The following is a 25,478-nucleotide window of genomic DNA, read 5'->3' as shown; positions in this document are numbered from 1 at the left end:
GGCATGGAGGGACAGGACACAGGGAATGGCTTGAAGATGAAGGAGGGTGGATGTAGGTGGGATATTGGGAAGGAATTCCCTGTGATTTTCCTTCCTTTATCCTTGTTGGAACAAGAGGAATCCCAAATGACACCTTCAGGTGGTTCCTGCCACCCATGGGCTACAACTGGAAATAAAATACTTCAACTTTACTTTTCAACTGCAAGTAAAATACTTCAAATTTACTTTTGAACTGTGAGGGACAACCAATGCAAGCACTGTTCTTCATGGCATGAAAGATAAAATAATACATAATTTAAATACTTACGGAGATGTGGATTCACTGGAGCTGGAAAACAGAGGGAAAATAAAATTAATGCAAAGAAAAAATTCTGATTCATCAACATTCAGATTATCCTGAATTTCCTCTTGCTGAATATTGAAATTCATCTACTTTACACCTTAAGAGGTTGGAAGAGAATGAAATCCAAACCTTCACAATGTCCACAGTATCCTAAGCATGGGAATGGCTTCCCAGATCAACCCAGAGGAATCTCTGCAATGCTAAAACCTGGGAATGGGACTGAAGGAGGGATTATTCTGTGGCTCTGTTTGCAGAAGAAGAAATTTGAGGATGGATGATTTAGGAAAAAGCCCTTCTGCCACAACCCCACACATGTGGGCAGCAGAAGGAGGTTGTGCTCAGGGCTGGAATTGAATTTTATTCACAGAAAATCCAAAATTAAATTTTATCTCCAGTTAATGGGGACATCTGACAATGCCAGAACATCACTCCAGGTTTTCTTGCTGCCCTTCCTTGCTTTAATCCCGGCCTAAGATTCAGCAAAATCCTAAATTCAATCTGGAGTTTCCACACCAGCTCTAAATTAGCACCACTTTATCTGAAACACCAGCAGTGATTTGCTCCAGTGTCATCTCCCCGAGAAACCCAATTTTTACATCTTTTACCTACAAATTACCCCTGATTCTCCAAAAAACCTCAATTTTACAGGATCCCTGAGTGATTTAACCTGGAATTAACCTCACTCGCTGGCAGCTGCATTGACTGAGGTTTGATTTGTAACTAAATGTGGGGGTTTGGATGGAAAATCTCATCAGGTGTCACCTCCAGTCACACGGTTTGGATTGTTCCCAGCAGAGCAAAAGCGACGCTCTGTGTCACACCCAGGCACAAAGCAGGCAAGAAAATAAATGTGGTTAAGCTGAATTTATCCAGCATCATAAACCTGGGGGGGAAAACCTCCAAAACAACTAGAAAAAACAAACAAAAAAAATCCCATTTTTGGAGCAGCACAGCTGCAGGACAATGTGTAAAGGAGTTGGAGGCTCCTAGAGAAGTTTGAGATGGGAATGGGATGGGTTTAGGGGAAGTTTTTATCATTTTGGTGGTGATTTTGTGGCAGGAAGATGGGGGAAAACAAGGAATTATGGAAGTGTCACATTTAGGGATCCTTCAACTACCTCTTCCTGCTCATTCATTGCAATTTTTACAGCAGAAAATCAAAACAAAAAGAGAAATTCAGTTATTCATTAAATAAACAACCAAAAATAAGTATTTGGAGGGATTTAACAGAGGATTGACTTTCTGGGAACACAGCAAACAGGATGTATGGGTATTGTATTTTTCTTGTTAAATTGAAGTGGATTAATCTTTGTCAGGGTGACCTTTTAGAGGGAAATTTTTAAAGCCCTTCCATTATTCCTTATATAAATTTATAGATTATATAGTCTTGCAAAGGACTACAAGCAGCTGTTGTTTTTTTAAAGACAATAATTCACATTAAAATAAAAATTGCTTATTCTGGGGGAAAAAAACAACTTTGTTTGCAGATTTTTCTTTAAAACTCATCCTTCAAAACAAGAATCAACTCTATATATGCTGTTTGATGAAGCCGGCATTCATTTATTCAATTTTTTTCCTTATTTCCCACAAAAAAAAAAAAAATGGGATGGGATTCTGGGGTTTGGCTGTCCAGAATTATTTTGTTTGGGTGATTTTGTTGTTATGAGAGGTGAAGGTTTTCCTCTGTCACAGTTTCTCCCCTTCATTTTTGGGATGGCCACACTCATGACATGGAAATTTATAAACCCTTTCCTTTATTTCTTATATAAATTTGTAGATTTTATAATCTTCCATAGGAGCACAAACAGTCACTGGGTTTTTTTAAGACAATAATCCACATTAAAATAAAAACAGCTTGTTCTGGGGTAAAGAAACATTTGTAAATTTTTCTTTAAAACTCATCAAGGATCCACTTGAAATCTCCAATTCCATGAAGTTGGCATTAATTTATTCCAACTTTTCCTTATTTCCCACAAAAAATGGATGGGATTTTGGGGTTTGGCTGCCCAGAATTTTATTAGTTGGATGTTTTTGTTGTTATGAATCATCCAAGAGGAGAAGATTTTCCTCTGTCCCCATTTCTCCCCATCCTTTTGACGACCACACTCATGACGTGGGAAATTTATAAACCCTTTCCATTATTTCTTATATAAATTTATAGATTTAATAGATTTTATAATCTTTTATAGCAGCACAGTCACTTTTTTTAAAGACAATAATTCACATTTAAAAAAATCCACGCATTCTGGAGGGAAAAATCTTTGCAAATTTTTCTTCAAAACTCATCAAGGATCCACTTGAAATCTCCAATTCCATGAAGTTGGCATTAATTTATTCCAACTTTTCCATATTTCCCACCAAAAATTGATGGGATTTTGGGGTTTGGCTGCCCAGAATTTTATTAGTTGGATGTTTTTGTTGTTATGAATCATTCAAGAGGTGAAGATTTTCCTCTGTCCCCAGTTCTCCCCGTCCTTTTGAAGACCACACCCATGACCATGCTCATGACATTATCCCAGGACTGGGAACAGTCACACCATTCTGGGTGACCCAGAACATTCCCAACACCCTTTTCCTTGGATTTTGGATCCTCACCGCTGTATTTGATGACCCGGATGGTGGAGTCCCCCTCCCCAAATCGGGTGATTGGCGTCAGGCGGACCTCGTAGGCCTCGGGCTTGATGAGCTCCGTCAGGTTGTAGGTGATCAATTCCCCCTTCTGGATGTTCCCGTTCACCGTGATCTCCTGCTCCCACCAGCGCTGCTGCCCAGCCTGCAATCCAAAAAAGATCCAAAACATCCAAAGGTCAGACATTCTGGGATTTGGCTTCACCTAAAAAGCAGAGCAGACCCAGGCAACCTTCAAAATTCTGGAAGAATCAACGAGGAATACCACAAGGGATTCAACAAGGGATGAACTTCTTGAGCTATCCCACCATGGAATGTTTCCGTAACAAACAACACCAAAAATTGGGAATATTTCTTCCAGAGGGCACTCCTTCCCTTCCCCACAGAAATCAAACAGCACTTGGATGGGTTTTGGGGCAGGAAAAGTGTGTAGGAGCAGACCTGGGCAACCTTCAAAATTCCCGAAGAATTAGAGACGGAACAAGGAATGAACTTCCTGTGTTATCCCACTGTGAAGAATTTCGTAACAAACCACACCAAAAATTTGGAATATTTCTTTCAGAGGTCCAATGGCCCTTGGATGTGTTTTGGGACAGGAAAAGTGGGGCATAACCCCAATTCATGAGGATTTGGGATACTCAGCAGGCAGGGATTACAGCAAGGAGCAGGGATGAGTTTGTGGTGATCTGAAACACCCAGCGGGTCTTGTGGCATTTAAAAATTTTTAAATCCTCAATTGTTAAAGAAATCAGTGCTTTACACTTGAAACTGGCTTGTCGAAAATCTGAAAGATCTTCCCTTTTGAAAGGAAAAAGACTTTTTCCTTTCAAAATTGTTGTCCAGCCTGGAATCCAAAGGATTCAAAGGTCAGAGATTTTGGGATTTGGCTTCACCTTAAAAAGCAGAGCAGACCCTGGGCAACCTTCAAAATTCCAGAAGAATTAGAGCTGGAACAAGGAATGAACTTCCTGAGTTATCCCACTGTGGAGAATTTCTGTAACAAACCACATCAAAAATTGGGAATATTTCTTCCAGAGGTCCAATATCTCTTTTGGGCATGTTTTGGGACAGGAAAAGTTGGGTGTTACCCCAATTCCTGAGGATTTTGGATGCTCATCGGGCAGGGATTACAGCCAAGGAACAAGGGTCAGTTTGTGGTGATTAAGTTTCAAAAAATAAATACAATTAATCTTTTTAAGCCACATTTTATGTCACTATGTCAATGATATCTGTGAGCACTGTAGGACAAAAATTAAAAATATTCCCTATTCCACCTCATCTTTGGATAAGGAACCACAGAAACAGAGATTTCCCAAAGAATTTCAATAATCAATGAGGAAGATTTGCAATTACCCAAAGAAGACACGAATTTCTATCAAATTCAGCCTCTGCTTTGAATTCTTGCCCTTCTTTCCAGAAGCAATAAAATATCCATTAATTTATCCTTTCAGAAAGGAAAACAATTGGATTTTTCCTTTCAGGATTATCCCTCCAAAACCAGGGTTGGATATTGATATTTCTCCATAAGAAAAAACACAGTTTGATTTTTTTTTTTCCCTTGCAATCAGCATCAGCTCTGGTCTAATCCTTATTTTTCACCATGGAAACCAGAGGGAAAAAAATCTGAAACAACAGAAAATTGATGCTGTGTTGGATGGAAAGCAACCCTAATTTTCCAGCTATGCTGTGGAACAAATAAATACATAAAAATTAATATATAAATATACAAATATATATAGTTTTATAAATATATAAAATATACAAGTAAAATTACAAAATTAATATGTAAATACATAATAAATAAATATATCAATATATCAATATATAAATATATCAAGGTATCAATATACACACATATATAAATACATAAATTATAGATATATAAATATATTGATATAAATAAAGAAATTCAGTATCTGCCACACCCAGCTTTGGTTTTCCCACTTGAAAACCAACCCAGCCCTGGAAATGGAGCCATAATCCCAGGAGCTGCTTCCCAAACTTGGGTAACACCAACAACCTGGGCTGAAAAATATGGAAATAATTGATAGTAAATGGAGTCCAGGACTCCATAAAAGTTGGATTTAGTACCTACAATGCCTTGGGCTGCTGGAAACATTTTATTATTCCCAGCACCAAGCTGGAGATGCTCTGATTCCAAGCTGGAAACATCCAAAACTGTTTCCCTTGGAACGACTTTGGCTTCCCTGGATGGGAAAGAGCCAAATCCTCATCACCACTTCCCAAAATTCCCTGTGCAGCTCATCCCTAATGTTGAGCCTGTGCTTTTTTTTCAATGAAAAAACCAATATTGAGGCTTCCAAGAGAAAATTCACAAGAAACAATCATGAGACACAACCCTGCAACTCAATTCCTGTGTTGAGAGCTGGAATATCCATAAGAACCAGTATTTGGTTGGAATAGGAATTTTTGAAAGGAAAGAAGTCTCATTATCAAAGCCCTTTTCCTCACAAAGATAAGGATGAAACTCAGGTGGGGAATAAACTTTGGAATTACAATTTTCCAAAAGTGAGGAATTGACTTTGGTGAAGCTGGAATAAAAATTTTCCAGTGGTTTTGGAATATTTATGTAGCTCTGAGGAAAAATGGGAGAAGGTCCTGGAGCATTTATTTGCATTATCCTGTAATTAATTATTAATTATTTAATTATTCAATTATTAATTAAAAATCCTCTGCTTAATTAAGCAGAGACTATCCACACTCTGGCAACTCGGAGCACTGAAAGTTTGTCTGGGTCAGAGCTCCTTTTTTCCTTGGAATATTTAGGAATCCTTGTTCCCAAAGGAGACAGAAAAGCAAAATGGGGCCTGTAAATGGGGCAGATTTTTATTCCAGAAGGTTGGAACCACCTCGGTGCTGCCAATAAAAGGAGGTTTATTCCATGTCTTTTGTTGGAAAACTATATTCTCTTAAAGCCTTGGAATTCTGGATTTCCTGAGGAGTCAATCCTCTGGGATGATTAAAGATTGATTCCTTGTGTGCTCGGATATGTTCATAAAAATAAACAGCTCCTCACTCCCTTGGCCGTGGCCTATTGATTCCCAGCAAAAATTCCTTCACTGTCTCCACCAGCTGGAAAAAAATCTCTTTAATTAATGACAACCTTACTTGATGACAAAAAAATTAATGACAAAATCAATGAATCCATTGGATACTCCATAAAAAACTGTGGCAGTCTTTAAAGTCATTTCTTTGCCATTTATAACCATACAGATAGATTTGCCTTAAAAAATAAGAGATTTCCTTGGAAGTTTTATATCTAAAATTGGGCTGTTGAGCTCATGGACACATGGAATTTTGGAAAAAATCCATTTGCACATCAGAGAGGGAAGATTCCTAGGGAAAATTTGTGTTATTTTCTTTCATAATCCTGACTGGAATATAATAAGAGTAATCCAGGTGAGAATATAAAATTGAGGAGTGGCTCCTGTGTCATCTTCATTCCCCAGGATGGATTTGGAATGACTCGGTGACAAATATCTGGGGTTCAGGCAAGCTGTAAAGGATGGTCTGTTCTTGATGGCAGAGAATCATGGAATCGTGGAATATCCTGCATGGAAAGGGATCCCAAGGATCAGCCAGGGCAGCCCTATCCCTATCCCTGACCAGACCCCCCAAAAATCCCACCCTGGGCATCCTTGAGGGTGTTGTTCAAACCCTCTGGCAGTCTTGGGACCGTGCCTATTCCCTGGGGAGATTTTCCAGTTCTGATTCCACCCTCTGGGGGAAGAACCTTTCCTAAAATTCACCCTAAACAACCCCTGGCTGTTCCTGTCCCTGTCCCAGAGAACTGAAATCGGAGCTGCCCTCAGGAGAATGTTGAAGACCACAGCGAGGTCTCCCCTCAGTCTCCTGCTCTCCAGCAGCACCATCCCAGTGTCCTCAGCTGCTCCTCACACAATTCCCTTCATTTTCCCTCACTTCTCTCTTTAATTAATATTTTCACAACCAGCAGAGCCCCACACCTGTGCGGAGCTGGTCCTGCTCCCTGCTCTCCTGCAGAGGCAGCTCCCGGCTCCTGCGGATCCAGCTGGGCCCAACAGCTCAAACCCAGCCCAGACTGGGCAGGCGAGGCTTGGCTTGGTCCTTGGCTCATCCAAAGTGTCCCAAGTGGGAGTCGGGCTCTGCTCCCAGGGAACAGCACCAGGACAGAAGGAAATTCGGATGTTCCAAGGGAGGTTTAGGATGGATTTCAGGGAAAGGTTCTTCCCCCAGAGGGTGGAATCAGCACTAAAAGCTCCCCAGGGAATGGGCACGGCCCTGAGGCTGCCAGAGCTCCAGGAGGGTTTGGACAGCGCTCCAGGGATGCCCAGGGTGGGATTGTTGGGACATCTGGGGAGGGGCAGGAGTTGCACTGGGTGATCCTTGGGATCCCTCCAACTCGGGATATTCCAGGATTCTCTGATTTGGCAGCTGCACGATAAACCTCTTTGCCTTCCTTTTCTGCTCTAAAGCCCATTCAACAATGGGCACAGTCTTTCCCAATTAAACCACTCCTAATCCAGGAGAACAATCCTGGGCATGTAATCGACTTTCTTCTTGCAGGATTATATCAACAATCCTCCTGGACTTACTCCTCCCATTCATTTTTATTATTTTATTATTTTATAATGAATAATAATAATCATTATTTATGTGATACATATATTAAAAAAAAAAAAACTTCCCCCCCCCCCCCCCATTTTTTTAAAGAAACCAAAATTCCCAAGCTTTTAGGAATAAGGAATGTGGAATCCAAGGAGGCAGATTTTTTAGAGATGCAGATTTTAGGGGCTACAAATTGACAGCTGAGGAATTCAGGCATCAGAACCAGCTGGTCCTGAGCCAGATTTATTGTCTGAGATCTGAGGATGAAAGGGATGGGAACACTTCAGGGAATGCTGAAAAATCAAGGAAGCCACGGAGCCAACAATGAAATCCTCTTGAAATGTGGAAAACAGCTCCGGGTTTGAAGGCAGGGTGGGAAACGGGCACCGAGAGAGGGATCCTTCTTACCAGAGTGAAATCAAACTCCAGCACCAAGATCTGCTAAAATCTGGAGAATTGGGATAGAAACCACTCTGCCTCTTGGAATCCCATCCCAAGGGATGATAATAAATGATCTTCGAAGTTCTGCATTAGGATATTTCAGTCCATGTGGTAAAGAAATTGAGATTTGGGGGATTGCAGAGCTGGGAGGGGGATGTTGTATCCTTGTTTTTAGCAACTTCCAACCCAGGGACAGAGAGAGGGACTTTGGATAAAGGCCTGGAGTGCCAGGACAAGGGGGAATGGCTTCAAACTGTGAGAAAGTAGGGCTAGATGGGATATTGGGAAGGAATTCCTGGTTGGAAGCGTAAAGAGGAGCTGAGATGGAATTCTCTTGGAAAAGCTGTGGCTGCCCCTGGATCCCGGGACGTGTCCAAGGCCAGGTTGGACACTGGGGCTTGGAGCAGCCTGGCACAGTGGAAGGTGTCCCTGCCAGGGCAGGGGTGGGAATGGGTGGGCTTTGGGCTTCCAAGCCACAGCATTTTGGGAATCTGGGATTCTTTAATCAGAAAGTCAATAAATGTACCCTCACTCCCTTTATCCAGGGCTATGGGATCTGTGCAGCAGCACCAACAGAAAATTCCCTAGTTTTCCAGCCAGTGACAGCTCAGCCTTCCCAGGAACCCTTTCCCAGAATATTTGAATCCCTGCCCAGCGCTGAGTGACAGCAGAAGTCAAAAATCCACACAAATCCAACCAGGAGGAAACACCAGAGCCGTGCCCTGCTTGGGGCTCTTTGAAGAGATCCTCATTCCCAACCCACGGACACCGCGGGCTCCCGGGGCTGGGAATAAAGGAAAGGTGGGAGCTTGAATCTTTTATGGAACAAGCTGGAACAAGCTGCTCTCTGGTTTACAGGGACCAGCGGAATTTTTATGACTCCTTCACAGCGGAACTCTCCTTTTCTAGGTCACCGCGGCTGCGGGGACGCGGCTGTCACCCGCTGTCACCTGCTGAGAGCAGCCACCGCGGAGATCAGAGCTGCACGCCCTTCCTGGCTGCTCTGGAAAAGTCTCCCTGGTTCAATTTGCTTTCATCCTGCTGACAGGAAATATCAGAGAGCTGGAGGCGCCCGCCTGGCGCTGCTTGGGTGCTGGGAGTCGCTAAACGTTGTCGTTTTTTGGGAAGAAATGGAATTCTGGCCTTGGGGACAGGCAAAGTGTGGGAAGGAATTGTCTCCACGTGGGGCCAGAGGGAACCTCACCTTGCTGTTTGCAAGTGCAGCCTCAGAGCTGTGAAGAAGCAGCACAGGAGGAATCAGCCCTGAAAAGCGGAAATCGGGAATCACAACCATTCCTGCTCTAATTTAATTTCCCAAAGCCAGGAACATCAATGAAAAAGATGTCCCTGCATCTCACAATCTTTTTTTTATTTGGCTAAACTTTTCCTCCCTCATTCCACAAAAAAAACCAAACCTCTTTAGATTTCCAAAATCAATGCGTGCAGGGAAATCTTTGGGACAGAAAATGTTCCCTTGGAGGAAAAAGTTTAAAATCCTTTCTGGGAACATGAGGAATATTCCCATAAAAATGTGGAGTTCCAGCTCTCTCTCTTCCCTCACTGAATTAATTGCTACAAATGTAGCTTTTGTGACTTGTTCCGAAGAAAACTTTCTATATTTTTCATGCCCCATTTCAAATCCAATGGATTTGCTGGAAATTCCCAGCTTGCCAACAGCTTCCCCTTTGGAGCAGATGTGATCTCCATGATCCCGAGAGAAGGAATCTGCAGAATTCCTGCTCTTCAGGTGGGCTCTGAAATGTGCCCAGATAAATCCATTTCTCCTGGGGGACCTCAGTTCCCATTTTCCCATCTTTTCATTCTTGTTCCATAAGTGGAAAAGTGACAATTCTGATTTTGTGACTCCTCTTTCCTCCCTTCCTGGCTTCCCTGTTTTGTCATTAAGTCAAGCTTAATTGTTTTATCAAATAATACTTATAACATTATCTGTGAGGGTTTTTTTGGGAATTCTCCTTTACCAGTGCTTGGAATGCCAGAGGTTTTCTCTGTGTCCTGCTCTCCCAGCACTGAATCCCTCTTGGAAACAGGAATTTCTCTTCATTCCAGCAGGATGTGACAGGAATGTGTCACATGGTTCTGTGACTCGGCCAGGCTCAGTGGGATATGGGGAAAGAATTCCAGGCTGGGAGGGTGAGGAGAGGCTGGGACAGAATTCCCAAAGAAATGGGGCTTTGGAGAGGAAAAATGGGAATATTTGGATTAGGCTGACACAGAGTAACTCCGCCAATTACGTAAACAGATAATTAAAATGAAATGAAAATTAAATGGGAAAAGCAGCTAAAATTCCTAACACAATTAATTCCATCAGAAATTCCTTTCCTTCAGAGAGTTCCTCCCAGAATTTCCTGATTCCTCCGGGGGCCTGGGAACCCCGGAGCTGACTGGTGCCCAGCAACGCCTGGAGCTGCATAACCATGGATTAAAAATCCCTGATTTAATCTCAAATTCCAGAAACTGAATAGCCATGGATTAAACATCCCTGATTTCATCCCAAATTCCACGAGCTGCATAACCATGGATTAAACATCCCTGATTTCATCCCAAATTCCAGAAACTGAATAGCCATGGATTAAACATCCCTGATTTCATCTCAAATCCCAGAAACTGAATAGCCATGGATTAAACATCCCTGATTTCATCCCAAATTCCACGAGCTGCATAACCATGGATTAAACATCCCTGATTTCATCCCAAATTCCACGAGCTGCATAACCATGGATTAAACATCCATGATTTCATCCCAAATTCCAGAAGTTGCATAGCCATGAATTAAACATCCCTGATTTCATCACAAATTCCAGAAGTTGCATAGCCATGGATTAAATATACCTGATTTCATCCCAAATTCCAGAAATTGAATAGCCATGGATTAAACATCCCTGATTCAATCTCAAATTCCAGAAACTGAATAGCCATGGATTAAACACCCCTGATTTCATCACAAATTCCAGGAGCAGTATAGCCATGGATTAAACATCCCTGATTTCATCTCAAATTCCACGAGCTGTATATCCATGGATTAAACATCCCTGATTTAATCCCAAATTCCAGGAGTTCCATAACCATGGATTAAACATCCCTGATTGAATCCCAAATTCCAGGAGTTCCATAACCACGGATTAAACATCCCTGATTTCATCACAAATTCGAGGAGCTGCATAACCATGGATTAAATATCCCTGATTTCATCCCAAATTCCAGAAGTTGCATAGCCATGGATTAAATATACCTGATTTCATCTCAAATTCATTGGATTCAGGAAAATCCCAACTCCAGCCCTCGCCCAGGGAGCGGAGCACTTCCCTGGACATGTCCCAGGAACTCCACAACTTCCAGGGAAGTTGCCCAAGACCAAATCCCAATAAATAAAACACTAAATTTGAGGATTTTTTTTTCCAAAGCTCGTCCCAGTGAGAAATCTGTGGGATAACAAAGGATTTTCTTCCTTATATTTTCCAAAATATCCCTCTGCAAAATCCATTTGAATTGTTCCCCTTGATGTCCCAGCTAAATTATTATTCCGGGTGCTGAATATCCAAAGAAAGATTTTTGGGATCAGTCTGTTGGGGGATTATTGGAAGGAAAAGATCGGTGGGAGGCTGTAAAAATTCCCAAAAATTATCAGCTGGATGCTCCCAAGGAAGGAGGCAAATGGAGAAGGATGAGTCGGAGGAGGATGGTTTGTGGGAATAGACTTAGAAAAAAAAATAAGATACAATAAAATAAAATAAAATAAAATAAAATAAAATAAAATAAAATAAAATTAAATTAAATTAAATTAAATTAAATTAAAATGAAGTAAACTGAAGTAAGTAAAATAAAAATATTTACAATTTAATCCTAAAATAAAATAAAGTAAAATGAGTAGAAACACAGAAGTAAAATATAATAAATAATATAAAATAAAAAGAAAGGTAGAAAAATTAAAATAATATAAAAATAAAAACTAAAATTTAAAAAAGGAAGTTCAAAAAGTAGAATAAAATAAAATAAAAATGACATAAAATAACATCAAATGAAATTAAAACAATAAAATAAGATAAAAATAGAATAAAGTAAAATAAAATAAAGTAAAAAACCAAAATAAATTAAAGGTAGAAAAAATAATATATAAATGAAAAGTAAAATAAAATGAAATGAAGTTGAAAAGTAAAATAAAATAAGAAAATAAGGAAAAAATATAGTAAAATGAAGTTTAAAAAGTAAAATAAAATAAAATAAATTGATGTAAAATAATGTAAAATGAAATGAAATAAAAATAAATAATGGAAAATAACATGAAATGAAATAATGGAAAATAAAATAAAATAAAATAAAATAAAATAAAATAAAATAAAATAAAATAAATAAAAATCAAATAAATAAAAATCAAATCAAATAAAACAAATAAAAAATAGAATAAAACTACAAAAGAAAATAAGAATAAAATAGAGTAAAATGAAATAAAATTATGTTTAAAAATTAATATAAAATAAATCAAAGTAAAATAAAATAACATAAAATGAAATTAAATAAAAACAAATAACACGACATAACATATATAAGATACACAACATAACATACACAACATAACATAACATAATATAAAATAAGATAACATAAAACAACATAACATACATTAAATGCATTACATAACATACACAACATACGTAACACAACATGCAGTAACAGAAAAGATATCAGCATCCAGGCCCAGCGGATTCCTGGAGAGCCCAGGAGCTCCACGGGTGGATCCCAGGAGCTCCACGGACCAATCCCAGGAGCTCCATGGGCCAATCCCAGGAACTCCACAGGTGGATCCCAGGAGCTCTATGGGCCAATCCCAGGAGCTCCACGGGTGGATCCCAGGAGCTCCACGGGCCAATCCCAGGAGCTCCACGGGTGGATCCCAGGAGCTCCACGGGTGGATCCCAGGAGCTCTATGGGCCAATCCCAGGAGCTCTACGGGTGGATCCCAGGAGCTCCGCGGGCCAATCCCAGGAGTTCCGCAGGCCGATCCCAGGAGCTCCATGGGCCAATCCCAGGAGCTCCGCGGGTGGATCCCAGGAGCTCCACGGGCCAATCCCAGGAGCTCCGCAGGCCGATCCCAGGAGCTCCATGGGCCAATCCCAGGAGCTCCGCGGGTGGATCTGCACGGGCGGCTCGCACCTCACCTGGCGGATGCCCAGGCGATAGGCCAGGATTCGATCCACGGCGCCGGGGTTCATCTGCGTCCACTGCAGGCTGTAGGAGTACACCCGCGGCCGGTTCTGCCACAGCGGGTTGTACGTGTCATAGTAGAATTCCGGGGCGTAGGCTTTTCCTGGGGGAAAAGGATGGGATTAGGGAAAGCTGTGATGCCTCAGGTTTGAGCTTTTCTATTTTCACAGTCTGTGTGTGAGTCTGAGCTCCATAGAGTGAGCTCTGTGCACAGAGCAGGGAGACAAAACAATTCCTGCTCCAGCTGGGCACCAAGGACAAATGATCCAAACCTCAGCCCAGGAGCACAAACACCGTGGGCTGGAGAGAGAAAAACAAGCAGGGTGGGACTGCCTGGGCTAAAGCTGGAATGGGACAATGAACTCCAAGGTGCCAATGGAGCAGAACTGATCCCAGGGAGAGCCCCCGGGAGCGCTCGTGCATTTTGGGGCCATTTTGGGTCATTTGGGTGCAGCCCTGGCTGGGCTCTGGTGCTGCCCAAGGTGGATCCATGGAGGAGATCCTTTAATAAATCCCTGATTTATTCTGTAACTCTGCCCAGCCCCTGCTCCAGGGCAGCCTTCTCAAGGCATCACTGGAAATCATAGAATGGCCAGAAAATAATTTAGCCAGCCAAGAATTCAACCATCCATCAGGAAAAGGAGGGAAAACACAGGGAAATCATCAGGAAATAACTTCAGTTGGGCATTCCCAGATCCAAGGGCTCCAATTGGAGCCACCCCTCATTCCCAGATCCAAGAGTTCCAACTGGAGCCACCCCTCATTCCCAGCATCCAAGGGCTGAGATCCAGCTGCAGCCAGCCCCTCATTCCCAGGATCCAAGGCCTTGAGATCTTTCTACTTCTATCCGTACTTCTGCAGGGATTTGGCAGTGGGAATAATTGGGAAAGGGCTGGAAAAACCTGGGGAAACATGGCCTACCTGTCACATGGAATATGGGAGGGGTATGGATTCATTAGTTGCTTCCCTTAACTGGGATTTTAGGAGTTTGTGACAAAACAAACACTGAACTTAGGGATTTTCTCCTCAAAACTATCCCTGACCCAGGTGAAAATAGAGAGGAATGAGAAGCATTTCAAATTTCAAATGGGACAATTTCCATCAGCAGAAAAGCAGTGAGAAGAGGAGGGAAAAAGGCCTTAAAAGCCCCCCAAAATGCAAAGGAACAAAGGCAAAATCCTGGGAATAAACAGCGATGTGGCACCTATTGATCCAGCTTTTCTCTCCAACCACGCTTTTCTTTTCCATTGATAAAAAGCCCTTTTAGCCAAGATATTTTTCCCAATTTCCCGGGGAAAGAGGACCTTCAATTAGCCCGGTTTGGAGGAGCAAACAACAATATTCCAAGGAGAGGGAGCAAAGCAAAACCGCTGCTGGAATAAAGGGACTGCAGTGGGGATAAAAAGGGAGCAGCGGTCGAGACGATTTGTTTTCCTTGTTCCTGAGAAGTGGGAATAATGGGAAAAGCTCATGCTGGATGCAAATTATCCTCTTCCCACTCCCACTGCTGTTGGATATAATGGGATCTCTAGGAGGGACTGAGAGGAGCCATAATGAGCCACTTGTCACAGGAGGGGCACTTGAACAACACCGGCACCTTTGGGGGAATAATGAGGCGCCCTGAAGAGCTGCATTATCCCAAATCCCTGTGAAAACAACACCGGGAATGGAGAGGCTGGAAATTCAACAGCACAACACTGAGAGCTTCCCCTGTCAACTTTGGGAAGAGGGGATGTGGTTTGGTGTGCAGGGAAAGCAGAGGTGGCTTCTGGAAGTGTGGGAGTTATGGGGAACCTGGAAATGTCCCTTATCCCCAAAGCCCTTGAATCTGGATCTTGGGAGAACAGGGACCTGGAGCTCCTGGATATGATCCAGGGGAGGGATGTGAGGATGTTGGTTTGTCCGTTTTCTCCAAAGCTTCCCAGAGCTTTGAATGGAAGCAGAAGTTGGGGTGTGTCACACAGGAAGTTCAGCTCCAGCTGGGAGCCTGGAGGTTGGCAAGATGTGGATTTTGGGGTGGGAAGATCATTTTTAGCTGGGATGACAGGAATGTGAGAGGTTTCTGGGATGTCAGCCCTTAATGGGCTTCCCACCTCAAAGCCCAGGTGTGGGTCCAGAGTTTGTGGAGTTTCATCCTTGGGGATTTGGTGCCCAGCTCTGGGATCAGCAGGACAGCAAGGACAGGGAGCTCCTGGAGCTGGTCCAGAGGAGGGGTGTGAGGATGAGGAAGGGCTGGAGCATCTCCATGCCCAGGAGAGGCTGAGGGAGCTGGGGCTGCTCAGACTCAGGAGGAGCCCCAGTGAGAGGGGCCTCAGCCCTGGCTGTCCCTGACTGTCCCTGGGTGCAGCGCCTTGAGCACTGCCAGGGATCCAGGGGCAGCCACAGCTGCTCTGGCAATTCCATCCCAGCCCCTCCCCACGCTCCCAGCCAGGAATTCCTTCCCAATATCCCATCTAAATCTTCCCTTTTCCAGCCTAAAGCCATCCCCGTGTCCTGTCCCTCCATCCCTTGTCCCCAGTCCCTCTCCAGCTCTCCTGGAGCCCCTTCAGGCCCTGCAAGGGGCTCTGAGCTCTCCCTGGAGCCTCCTCCTCTCCAGGGGAATATTTTCAGTGGTGAGCATTCGTTGTGCAGCATTCAATCCCTCCAGGCAGTGCATCCAAACATTTTCCACCAGCCCTGTACCAGTGTAAGGTTAAAAATGGGATGAAATCTTGGTGACACTGAATTGAAGAAACCAAGCAAAGGGAAAAAGTCATTTCAGCTGCTCCATCCCGAGCTCCACTGGGATCTAAATGCTGGAGAAATATCCTGAACAGAAGTGGATTGAGGCATTCCCCCTTGTCCTGAGACTCCAGGCCTTTATCCAAAGTCCCTCTCTCTGTCCCTGAGTTGGAAGTTGCTAAAAACAAGGAAACAACATCCCCCTCCCAGCTCTGCAATCCCCCACATCTCAATTTCTTAACCACATGGACTGAAATATCCTAATACAGAACTTCAAAGATCATTTATTATCATCCCTTGGGATGGGATTCCAGGAGGCAGAGTGGTTTCTACCCCAATTCTCCAGATTTTAGCAGATCTTGGTGCTGGAGTTTGATTTCCCTCTGGTAAGAAGGATCCCTCTCTCGATGCCCATTTCCCACCCTGCCTTCAAACCCGGAGCTGTTTTCCACATTTCAAGAGGATTTCATTGTTGGCTCCGTGGCTTCCTTGATTTTTCAGCATTCCCTGAAGTGTTCCCATCCCTTTCATCCTCAGATCTCAGACAATAAATCTGGCTCAGGACCAGCTGGTTCTGACGCCTGAATTTCTCAGCTGTCAGTTTGTAGCCCCTAAAATCTGCATCTCTAAAAAATCTGCCTCCTTGGATTCCACATTCCTTATTTTTAAAGACTGGGGGATTTTTCGTTTTTAAAGTAAAAGGAAAGAGAAAGTTATCAGCCAGGACTCATCCTGTGCTCCATTGGGATCGCTCAGCCATTTATCCCTGAGGAAAATATTCCCTTAAAGGAATTGCTGCTGGACTGGGGACTGCAAATTCCAGCTGGGATGAGAGCAGAGCAACACAGGGATCTCAGCAATGCCACAGGTGCCCCAACCCTGTGTCCCTAAATGTCCCAGATCCCAGAGGGTGGATTGGTGTTGGCTCCCTGGCCTGCAGGAAGGAACAGTGGGAATTGTGTGGACATGGAACATTCAAGGAATCATTTCCTTATCTCCTTCCTCCTCCTCTTCCCATCAAGTTCTGCCAGTTCCTTGGAGTTTTGGGAATTGCAGCAGCTCTGTCTCATGTTTGTGGCACTGCTGGCTGTGAGCGCTGAGCAGAGCAGCTCCCACTCTATCACATTCAGGGAAAGGAAATAAAATCAGAGATTTATAAATGCTTCCCCTTTTGGCAACCTCAGCTCCAGCCCTTTCCATCTTTACAATGCTGGGAGAGCATAAATCCCAAATAAAACACTGCATTTAACGGTGTGAAACAGTGGGAGACACTGAATTTATGGAAAATGCTGCCCCTTCCCGTGCTCTGCTTTATTCCAGGATCTCTGTTTTATGGAAGGGTTGCAGGAAGAAAGAGAAGATGTTTTGTTCTCTATTTGCAATTGGGAAAGGCAACATCTGTCTCCTCCTAGATCTGCTCCTCATCCCAATCCTGCAGCTGGATCATCCCAGTTGCCTCCTGCCTCCCCATAACCATGGAAGCTGAAAATCAGGGAATTACTTGGCTTGGAAGGGACCTTAAAGATGTCATTGCATCTGTGGCCTTCCCTTAATCCTCAAGGAATGAATTCCAGAGTCTTCCCTGTCCTCCAGGAATGAATTCCAGAGTCTTCCCTGTCCTCCAGGAGTGACTTCCAAGGTTTTGGTTGTTTGGGCTGAGCAGCTGAAGGCACTTAATCATGGTTAAGCTTAATAAAGTCTATTAATATTAAAATATTAATAATAATAATCCCCCAGTAGGTGGAGGAAGCAGCTGCTCCAGGGAATTCCAGGGACAGACAACCCCATACCTGCTGCTCCCACTGGGAACTTGGGGATGAGACTTTCCCACCCTTCCCAGAAAAATTTCTTCCCAAAATATTTACAGAATTAATATGTTGCAACTTGCAGGGAAGGGATGATTTGGGAATAAAATAAACTTTTTAATGCCTAACTGGGGCACAAATTTCAATTTATCTGAGGTCTGTCCATCTCCAAGAGGTTTAGAGGTTCCCATTCCAGACGCAGAGACCGAACATCCCAAAGTAAGAAAAACGTGGAATGCTCCAGTGGCATCCATGAGATTCCTTCTCCAGGTGCCCTTCCTGGCTTCCTCCCTTTCCCTGGGGTTTTCCCGAGGATCCAACTCCTGCCCAGCGATACCCAAATGTGACATCTGCTGGCTGAGCCCTGCAAGAGCTCCCGTTCCCCTTCTGCAATTCCTGCTGCTCCTGCCGGGATTCCCGATCCCAGAAATCCTGGAGGTGTTCCTCAGCTCCCTTCCCATCACTTTGGGGCCGTGAGCTGCGTGGCGCTGCCTGGAGGGATAAATAATCCAGTTTTATGGGATCTGGAGATTCCTGCTCCCCACACTGGGATAGGTGAGATTTGGGAAGCTCGCATTCCCAGATTTCCAAACCTGCCAGCATTCCATGCCTTCATTTTTCCATGGCTGCACACACCCTACAGGTGTGCACGTTTGTGCCTGGCACCAACAATTCCTAAAGGAATGGGGTCCATAATTCCAAAGAAATCCCCGTCTCAGTGTGGAAGTGACAAATTGTGTGTCACCTGTGGGAATCCTACAGAAATCCCGTGGGAATCCTGCAGAAATCCCATGGGAATGGCAGGTGAGGAAGGGGAGCTGGTGGCACTTGTCAGGGAGGGTCAAACGCCTGATTCCTGAAGGATGGGCAGGGAAAGGGATGGGATGAGGGCCTGGAATTGTAAATAATCAATAATAAAGTGTCACCACTGGCACAGGGGGGGAACTGTGGCCTCTGAGGAGTGGGGAGATGGGAAAGCTCCTGGAAAAATGGGATCAGAGCACAGGGAAATGCAGCCAGGACAGGGTGCAGCTCTGTGGGATCTTTGGAGCAACACAGGGAATGGGAGCAGCACCTGGATGGGGCTTGGCCAGGCTGCTCCCTGTCTAAGAGTAGTAAACTGACTAGAATTTTTAGTTTTGTTTCTTTACACTGTCAATACGAAAGAAAAAGTTACGGAGAGAAAAGAAGTTTTGATTCTTATTATGCACTTATTTCTCTTTCTTTTAGTTACTTTTCATCAATTTTTCTTTGTACCCCTTTAAAGTTTTGAACCTACTTTTCCTACCTGACAGCAGGAAGTGAGTACATTAGTGATTAGCCAACACTAAACCCACCACACTCTTTTAGCACATTAGCCAAAAAAAAAAATCTCAAAATCAGTGAAATCTCAAATTAAGAAACCAGAACCACTACACTCACCCAGCCCATGGGAATCACAACATTCCTGAGCATTCCCACAGCTCTGTCTCCACAAATGGAATTGCCCCTGTCCATCCAGGGTCCATACACAGATCCCAGCTCCAGCCAGGCCCCTCAAGGCTTCCCACATTTCTCAGGGTTTCCCAGGAAGCTGCAGCTCTCCCCTCTTAGTATTAATCCTCCCTGTCCCTGTCCCTTCCCAGCTGTGGGCTCCCAACTTCCTGACAAATCCAACAGGCTGCTCAGCCACTCCTGAGCCAGCCCACAATTCCCTCACATCCCACGAAGAATCTCTTTAGAGGGAAAAACCAAACAAAATTGCAACCAGGAATGGACTGAAATGAAGATTTCCAAGGAATCTCCACAGCCACAGTCCCTGTGGCTGCCCCTGGATCCCTGGAAGGGTCCAAAACCAGGCTGGATGGGGCTTGGGGAAGCCTGGGATAGTGGGAGGTGTCCCTGCCCATGGAAAGGGGTGGAACAAAACGGAACAAAATGGGATTTCAGGTCTCTTCCAACCCAGACCTGTCTGGTATTCTGGATCACATCCAGCAATGACTTTTTGGGGTGAAATCCCTTTATTTTCCTTCTCCCCCAAGGGCAGACTAGCAGGAAGGATTCATAAATCTGGAGCAGAGGGAAAACCTCAGCCACCCTCTCCCTTCATCCTGGAATTCAATCCTCCAGCCTCGGGATGGAATGAATGAACTTCATTTTCCTCTCCTCACTGACAGGAAAAGCAGGATTGAGATCCAGCAATCCCACCTTGTCCCCTTCCCTAAAATTTGCCACTGCCTGCTCCTCTGACAAAGTAAATATCCCAAATTTCCAGACTGGAATAATTGCCAAGCAGGTATTTGGTGGCTCAGCATCCACTGCCTTTGCTGGGCATTGGACCAGGAGATCCATGCAAAAATTCCTGTTTCCCAGTGGGAATTGTTGTTCCTATTTTCCCACCTGTGGTTTAAGTTGCCCTGGTCAAGTTTTTAGGGCAGGACAGAATTTGCTGCCAAGGGCTTGGCAGAGCTTCTCCTTATCCCAATCCTCCAAATCCAGGCAGGAATTCAGCAGGAAACAAAACAACACCCGTGCTCTGCATGCCTGGGAAAGGATCTTTCCTGCTGGACATTTTTAGGAGATGCTCTGTTGGAATCTCCCAGGTTTTTAATGAAAATAAAAACCCCTTTTCCTGGCAGATGAATGGAAAAGGATTTTTTGCACTGGTGCTGCTGCTCCAGTTGGAATTTTAAAGCTCACAAAAGTGGCAGCCACAGCTTCTCTGGGATTTCTGTTCCACTGGGAATTTGGAAATGATTCCAGCTCCATGCTGAGGACCACAGTGCTACCAGGAACGGTGGCAGGGGCACAGAACAAAGACTGAGGCAGAAACTCCTGAGAAAAGCACCTGGAGAGGTGCCTGATCTTATAGGGCAATGTTTAGCTGTGGTTTGGACAAGGCAGGAAAAAGGAATCTCCCAGGGAATTGGGAAACATGAGAGGATCACCAGCACATCCGAGCCTTCATCCTTCATAAATGTGAAAACTGAGGGTGATTTCCCAAAGAGAGGACAAAACATTCCTAAATCCACTAAATCTGGGTTCATGTTGACTTAAATCCATGGAGAGGGTTTGCCAAGGGATGGGGTGGATATTCCATCCCTGGAATTGTCCAGGGTCAGGTTGGATGGGGCTTGGAGCAACAAGATTTCATTATGAGTGTCCCTTCCATGGCCTTTTCCAACCCAAACCATTCCATAATTCCAAGATCTTTCATGGAGCAGGTCCATCCTTGCCCCATCCATAAGAAACAGGATGGGGGGGAACCAAATACAGGGTTTGCTGTGCTCCATTTTGCCACTTGAAAGATCCAAAAATCAGGGGAAATCCAGAAAAAAACAAAGTATTTCCATGTGTTCTCCTCCTGGAAAGCTCCAAAAGATGCTTTTCATTAGGGAAAAGAGGAATTTCCAAAGAGCTCTTTCCAGAGGTGGACTCTGGGATCATCAGAAGGGATGATCCAGTGTCCATCTCCTCAAATCCCAGTTTTCTGGGAGAAGGGAAGGCTGGAGATCTGAGGTACCCGAGTGTCCCATGGATTAGCGGTGGAAGGTTGGACTGGATCATCTCCAAAGTCTTTTCCAACCTGGATAGTTCCTGGCAGTGCCAGAATGCTGCCGTGGATGGGGATAATCCCTTCCAGAGGTATTGGCAGGGAAGGAATGTTTGGATTGTCGGGTTTGCTCGGCTCTCACTTCAGCATCGCCAGCTCCAAAGAGCTTCCAAGAGCTCCAAGGAAAGGGAAAGCTCTGATCACCAGCTAACAATTAAACCCTCCCCAATTAGCCCTTGATTGGCTTGATCTTGCACTTGGCTTGAAGCACTGTCGGGGTGATGTAAGACAAAGTAAATAATTAAAGATGAGCTCATTAATTAACACAATATCCCACAGCAGAAAAATTCCACAGGGCAGAACAACACGGAATTAATATTCCAAACTGTTTTCCCTCACTGGTGGGATCAGGAGTTGGTTGATAAAAGGAATTAAGTCCATGGAATGACATTAGAGCTTTGTTTAGTCCTACCCAGGGCTGTGATGAATAATTGAAATATTGAATTTTAATATTAAATCTGCAGCCCTGCCAAGCCAGCCCCATCCGCTATGGACAGAGATTCCTGGTGGAAATTAAGGAAGGATCCCACACATGTGTATCCAGCCCTGATTAAAGAATTTTATGGATAGGGTACAAAATATTGTCTAAAAAAACCTAAAAATCCCTCCTTGGAAAAAACTTTGGGGAAAATTCAGCCCAGGGCAGCCCCAGCGGAGCAAATTCCAGCTCAAGGGGGTCAAACTTCCCAAACTGAGGAGGAACTTTAAACCAAGACTTGTCAGGTAAATTCAGTTGTCGGTAATCCTAATCCTAACTGGCTCCCCAGGGGCACAGAGAATCATGGAATTGTTCAGGTTGGAAAAGACCTTTAGGACCATCAGGTCTGGCTGTCAATCCACCCCCACAGCCACCACTATCCCATGGCCTCAAGTGACACATCCATGGTTTTTGGACAATTCCAGGGATTGTTTGACAGCCCTTTCCATGAGGAATTTCCCCTCATATCCAACTTCAATCTTCCCTGGGGCAGCATAAGGCTGCTCCCTCTTGTCCTGATGCTTCTAATGATGCAGAAAAATAACAACAAAGAAAATAAAGTGGAAAAAGAAGAAGGAAGAGGAGAAGGAAGAGGAAGAGGAGGAGGAGAAGCAGAAGGAGGAGGAAGACAAAAAAGAGGAAGATGAGGAAGAAGATAGAAGAAGTGGGGGAGAAGAAGGAGAAGGAGAAGGAGAAGGAGAAGGAGAAGGAGAAGGAGAAGGAGAAGGAGAAGGAGAAGGAGAAGGAGAAGGAGAAGGAGAAGGAGAAGGAGAAGGAGAAGGAGAAGGAGAAGGAGAAGGAGAAGGAGAAGGAGAAGGAGAAGGAGAAGGAGAAGGAGAAGGAGAAGGAGAAGGAGAAGGAGAAGGAGAAGGAGAAGGAGAAGGAGAAGGAGAAGGAGAAGGAGAAGGAGAAGGAGAAGGAGAAGGAGAAGGAGAAGGAGGAGGAGGAGGAGAAGGAGACAGAGAAGAAGGAGGAGACAAAGAAGAAAAAGAAAAAGATAAGATGAAGAAGGAGAAGCAGAAGAAGAAGAAGAAGGAGAGGATCCCACTTAATCCCTCCTTTGCAAAGTGGGAACCTGCAAAACACAGAGACCAGCCCACGCTGCCTTGATAAGCACAGGCCACGGTGCAAAATCTGTCCCTGGGCTGTCCCCAGCTGGCCAGGCCAGGCCAGGCTGTGACCCAGCAGGGCTCAGGCGTGTCCTGGAGGAACCTCTGCCACCTCAGCAGCTGCTGCAGGGAGTGAGAAGCTCCCTGTGCTCACCCCCGTCCTTCTCCAGCACCAAACGCTCCCTCAGGGAGGCTCCCCAGCCTCTGCCATTCACAGATCTGGTTTGATTTATTTGCTCCCAGCCCTGGCAGGGCTTTCCGAAGCCACAGCCTGGAATGGACTTTTTGTTGCTCTCTGGATATGATCTGGCCCTGAATAAACTCTCGAGGTGGTGAAGCTGTGAGGAGCATGAACTCAGCTCTGCTTCCCCACAAACACAATTTGCCTTGTCACTTCTTATTTATTTTGAAGAGACTGGCAGGTTACATCTGCCTCGCGCTGGCCCAGATGCTATAAATTAACCCCTTTTCCATGTGTGATTTATTTGGCTTTCATCTCCTCCAATATGGCTCAAAATATACAGGGAAAAAAAAGGAGATTCTGCAGGCTCGGAGGTCAGAATAAATCTTTCAAGCCAGGCTGCATGAAATGCTGTACTGAAAAGCTTTCTCTGAGAATACCAATGGTTTTCTGCAGCCCCAGTCCAGCACATTTCTATTTTCCTGCATGAAAAAACAGAAATAAACCAGCTAAAAATGGGTTACAACAACCCATTATTCCCCCCAAAACAAAAGCTCCACACAACTGCCACATTCCTGCCTTGCAGTTATTTATTGGGCTTTTTTTTCCAATTATGCCTAAGAAGTGCCCTATTTCTTGTCTCTATTCACATTCCCAGTGAAATCCAAGCCTCCTTTTTAACCATTTCATCATTTTTTCCCAGCATTTTCAGTTCCCCAGGGCTTTGACTCCATCTGTGCTGCTGAGATTCGGGAGCACAACACAGCCACTGCTCTGAGAGCAGTGGAAAGGAATTTATTTCCTAAATAAAGTCAGTTTTAACTTTAAAAACTAAGAAAAGCAGAAGTGTTACTTCCAGCATCCTTAATTCACCATAAATTAGCAGAATGGGACGAACCATAAATGAGACCAGGGAGGGATAGGAAATGGAAAACATCATAAAATCATTTTAGGACTAATTTTCAGTTTTGTGGTTTGCTAAAACCACCCCAACTGCCGCAATCTTGGCAAAATAATTGCCTTGGAATAAATTTCCACAGTCTGGTAATGAAATCCTGATGAATAGTTCAAACCAAATTTACTCATTTGAGACCAAACAATTTTTCTGTTTTCCTTCAGAGCTGCTTTTGGGATTAGAATCCCAAGGTTTGGAGACGGTGGTGGCTGTGAAAACCCCTCCAGCAGGCTCTGGAGGGTGTCAGCCAAAGGCTGGATCCCATTTGGGAGGAGCAGAACCGTCCAGAACTGTGGGATTTGCTGTGTTTCCGCCACATTTGTGCTGTGAGAAATCCCTGCCAAGGGGATGCCATTCCCATCATGTCCATTCATCTCCTTCTGGCTATTCCAAACCCAGAGATCCCAAACTCAAAATCTGGGAATCTTCCTTTTGTTGCTTGAGGTCTATCGAGCCTCACCCAACAAAACCCAAACACTCCATGAACACAGGTCTGAAGAGAAACTCCAACCTCCTGGCAAAACTGAACAAACCTGTGGGATTTTTTAAAATTAGAGGGTTTTGGGTACGTTGTAAAAGGTAGACTTTAGAGACAGTAAGATGGTGATTAGTGCTAAGCAGTAGACATAAGATTTGTCAGCAGAAAAATTATACAAGAAGTAGAAAGAAAGGACAACTAGAACAATGGTCTGTGTATTAATGCTTAGGTAAAATAACTCTCTAAGTTGTAGAAAAGTACATCTGGTGAGATATTAGGAAGTTTTAAGCTTAATAATGGAGCTCTGTGCATTGTATCTTAAGGCTTATAAGTAGGTACTGTATTCGAAATAAACAGGTATTGTTTTAACTAGAGCTGCATGTGCTTATAGTGGTTGGATAAAACTACTGTCAGTATGCTTTTGCTTTGTGTGATTGGTCAAAAAGCTTTTAAAGTAAGTTGTAACATTAAGTTCTTGGTGTGTTGCCTTGGATGTGAGCTGCTGGCATCTTCCCATTGTCACAACCACGCAATGAGACTGATGCTAAAAAACAAACAGCTCGAGATGCATTCCTCAGTGATTTGTACATAGCCTCCTCTCTCCCTGCAAATAAACTGAATGTTAATTATCTAGAAAATAGAAATCTAATTGAGGTCCAGATTATGTCTCACTATAGTTTGTTAGAGTTAAGTAGTAGGAGGAGAAATGCTTTAGAATGTTTTCGTTTTAAATTGTGTGAGTTTTCTTTCTTCTTTCCCCCCCCCCCTTTTATAATAACATAGTAGTAGTAGTTTAATAAAGTTTTTTTCTTATTATTAAGCTTAGGCCTACTTTACTCTGTTCTCAATCGCATTTCACAGCATTCAGTTAAAAAATTACATTTTCATGAGACGCACTGGCATTGTGCCAGTGTCAAAC

At 43.9% G+C, this 25,478-nt stretch overlaps 1 protein-coding gene across 1 annotated transcript in view; it reads right to left on the bottom strand.

The window, feature by feature from the left end:
- Positions 1–25,478, bottom strand: part of MDGA2 (MAM domain containing glycosylphosphatidylinositol anchor 2) — a 189,648-nt gene that overhangs the window by 17,725 nt on the left and 146,445 nt on the right. The window contains exons 10-12 of the mRNA XM_072930608.1: positions 13,195–13,343; positions 2,939–3,116; positions 308–328 (exon numbers count right to left, since the gene is read on the bottom strand). Of these exons, the coding sequence (XP_072786709.1) occupies positions 308–328; positions 2,939–3,116; positions 13,195–13,343 (348 nt within the window). The remainder of the gene's footprint in view (positions 1–307; positions 329–2,938; positions 3,117–13,194; positions 13,344–25,478) is intronic.

The sequence above is a fragment of the Taeniopygia guttata genome, chromosome 5, assembly GCF_048771995.1.
Source record: "Taeniopygia guttata chromosome 5, bTaeGut7.mat, whole genome shotgun sequence".
Classification (NCBI taxonomy): domain Eukaryota; kingdom Metazoa; phylum Chordata; class Aves; order Passeriformes; family Estrildidae; genus Taeniopygia; species Taeniopygia guttata.
This window is presented reverse-complemented; position numbering and strand designations above follow the sequence as displayed.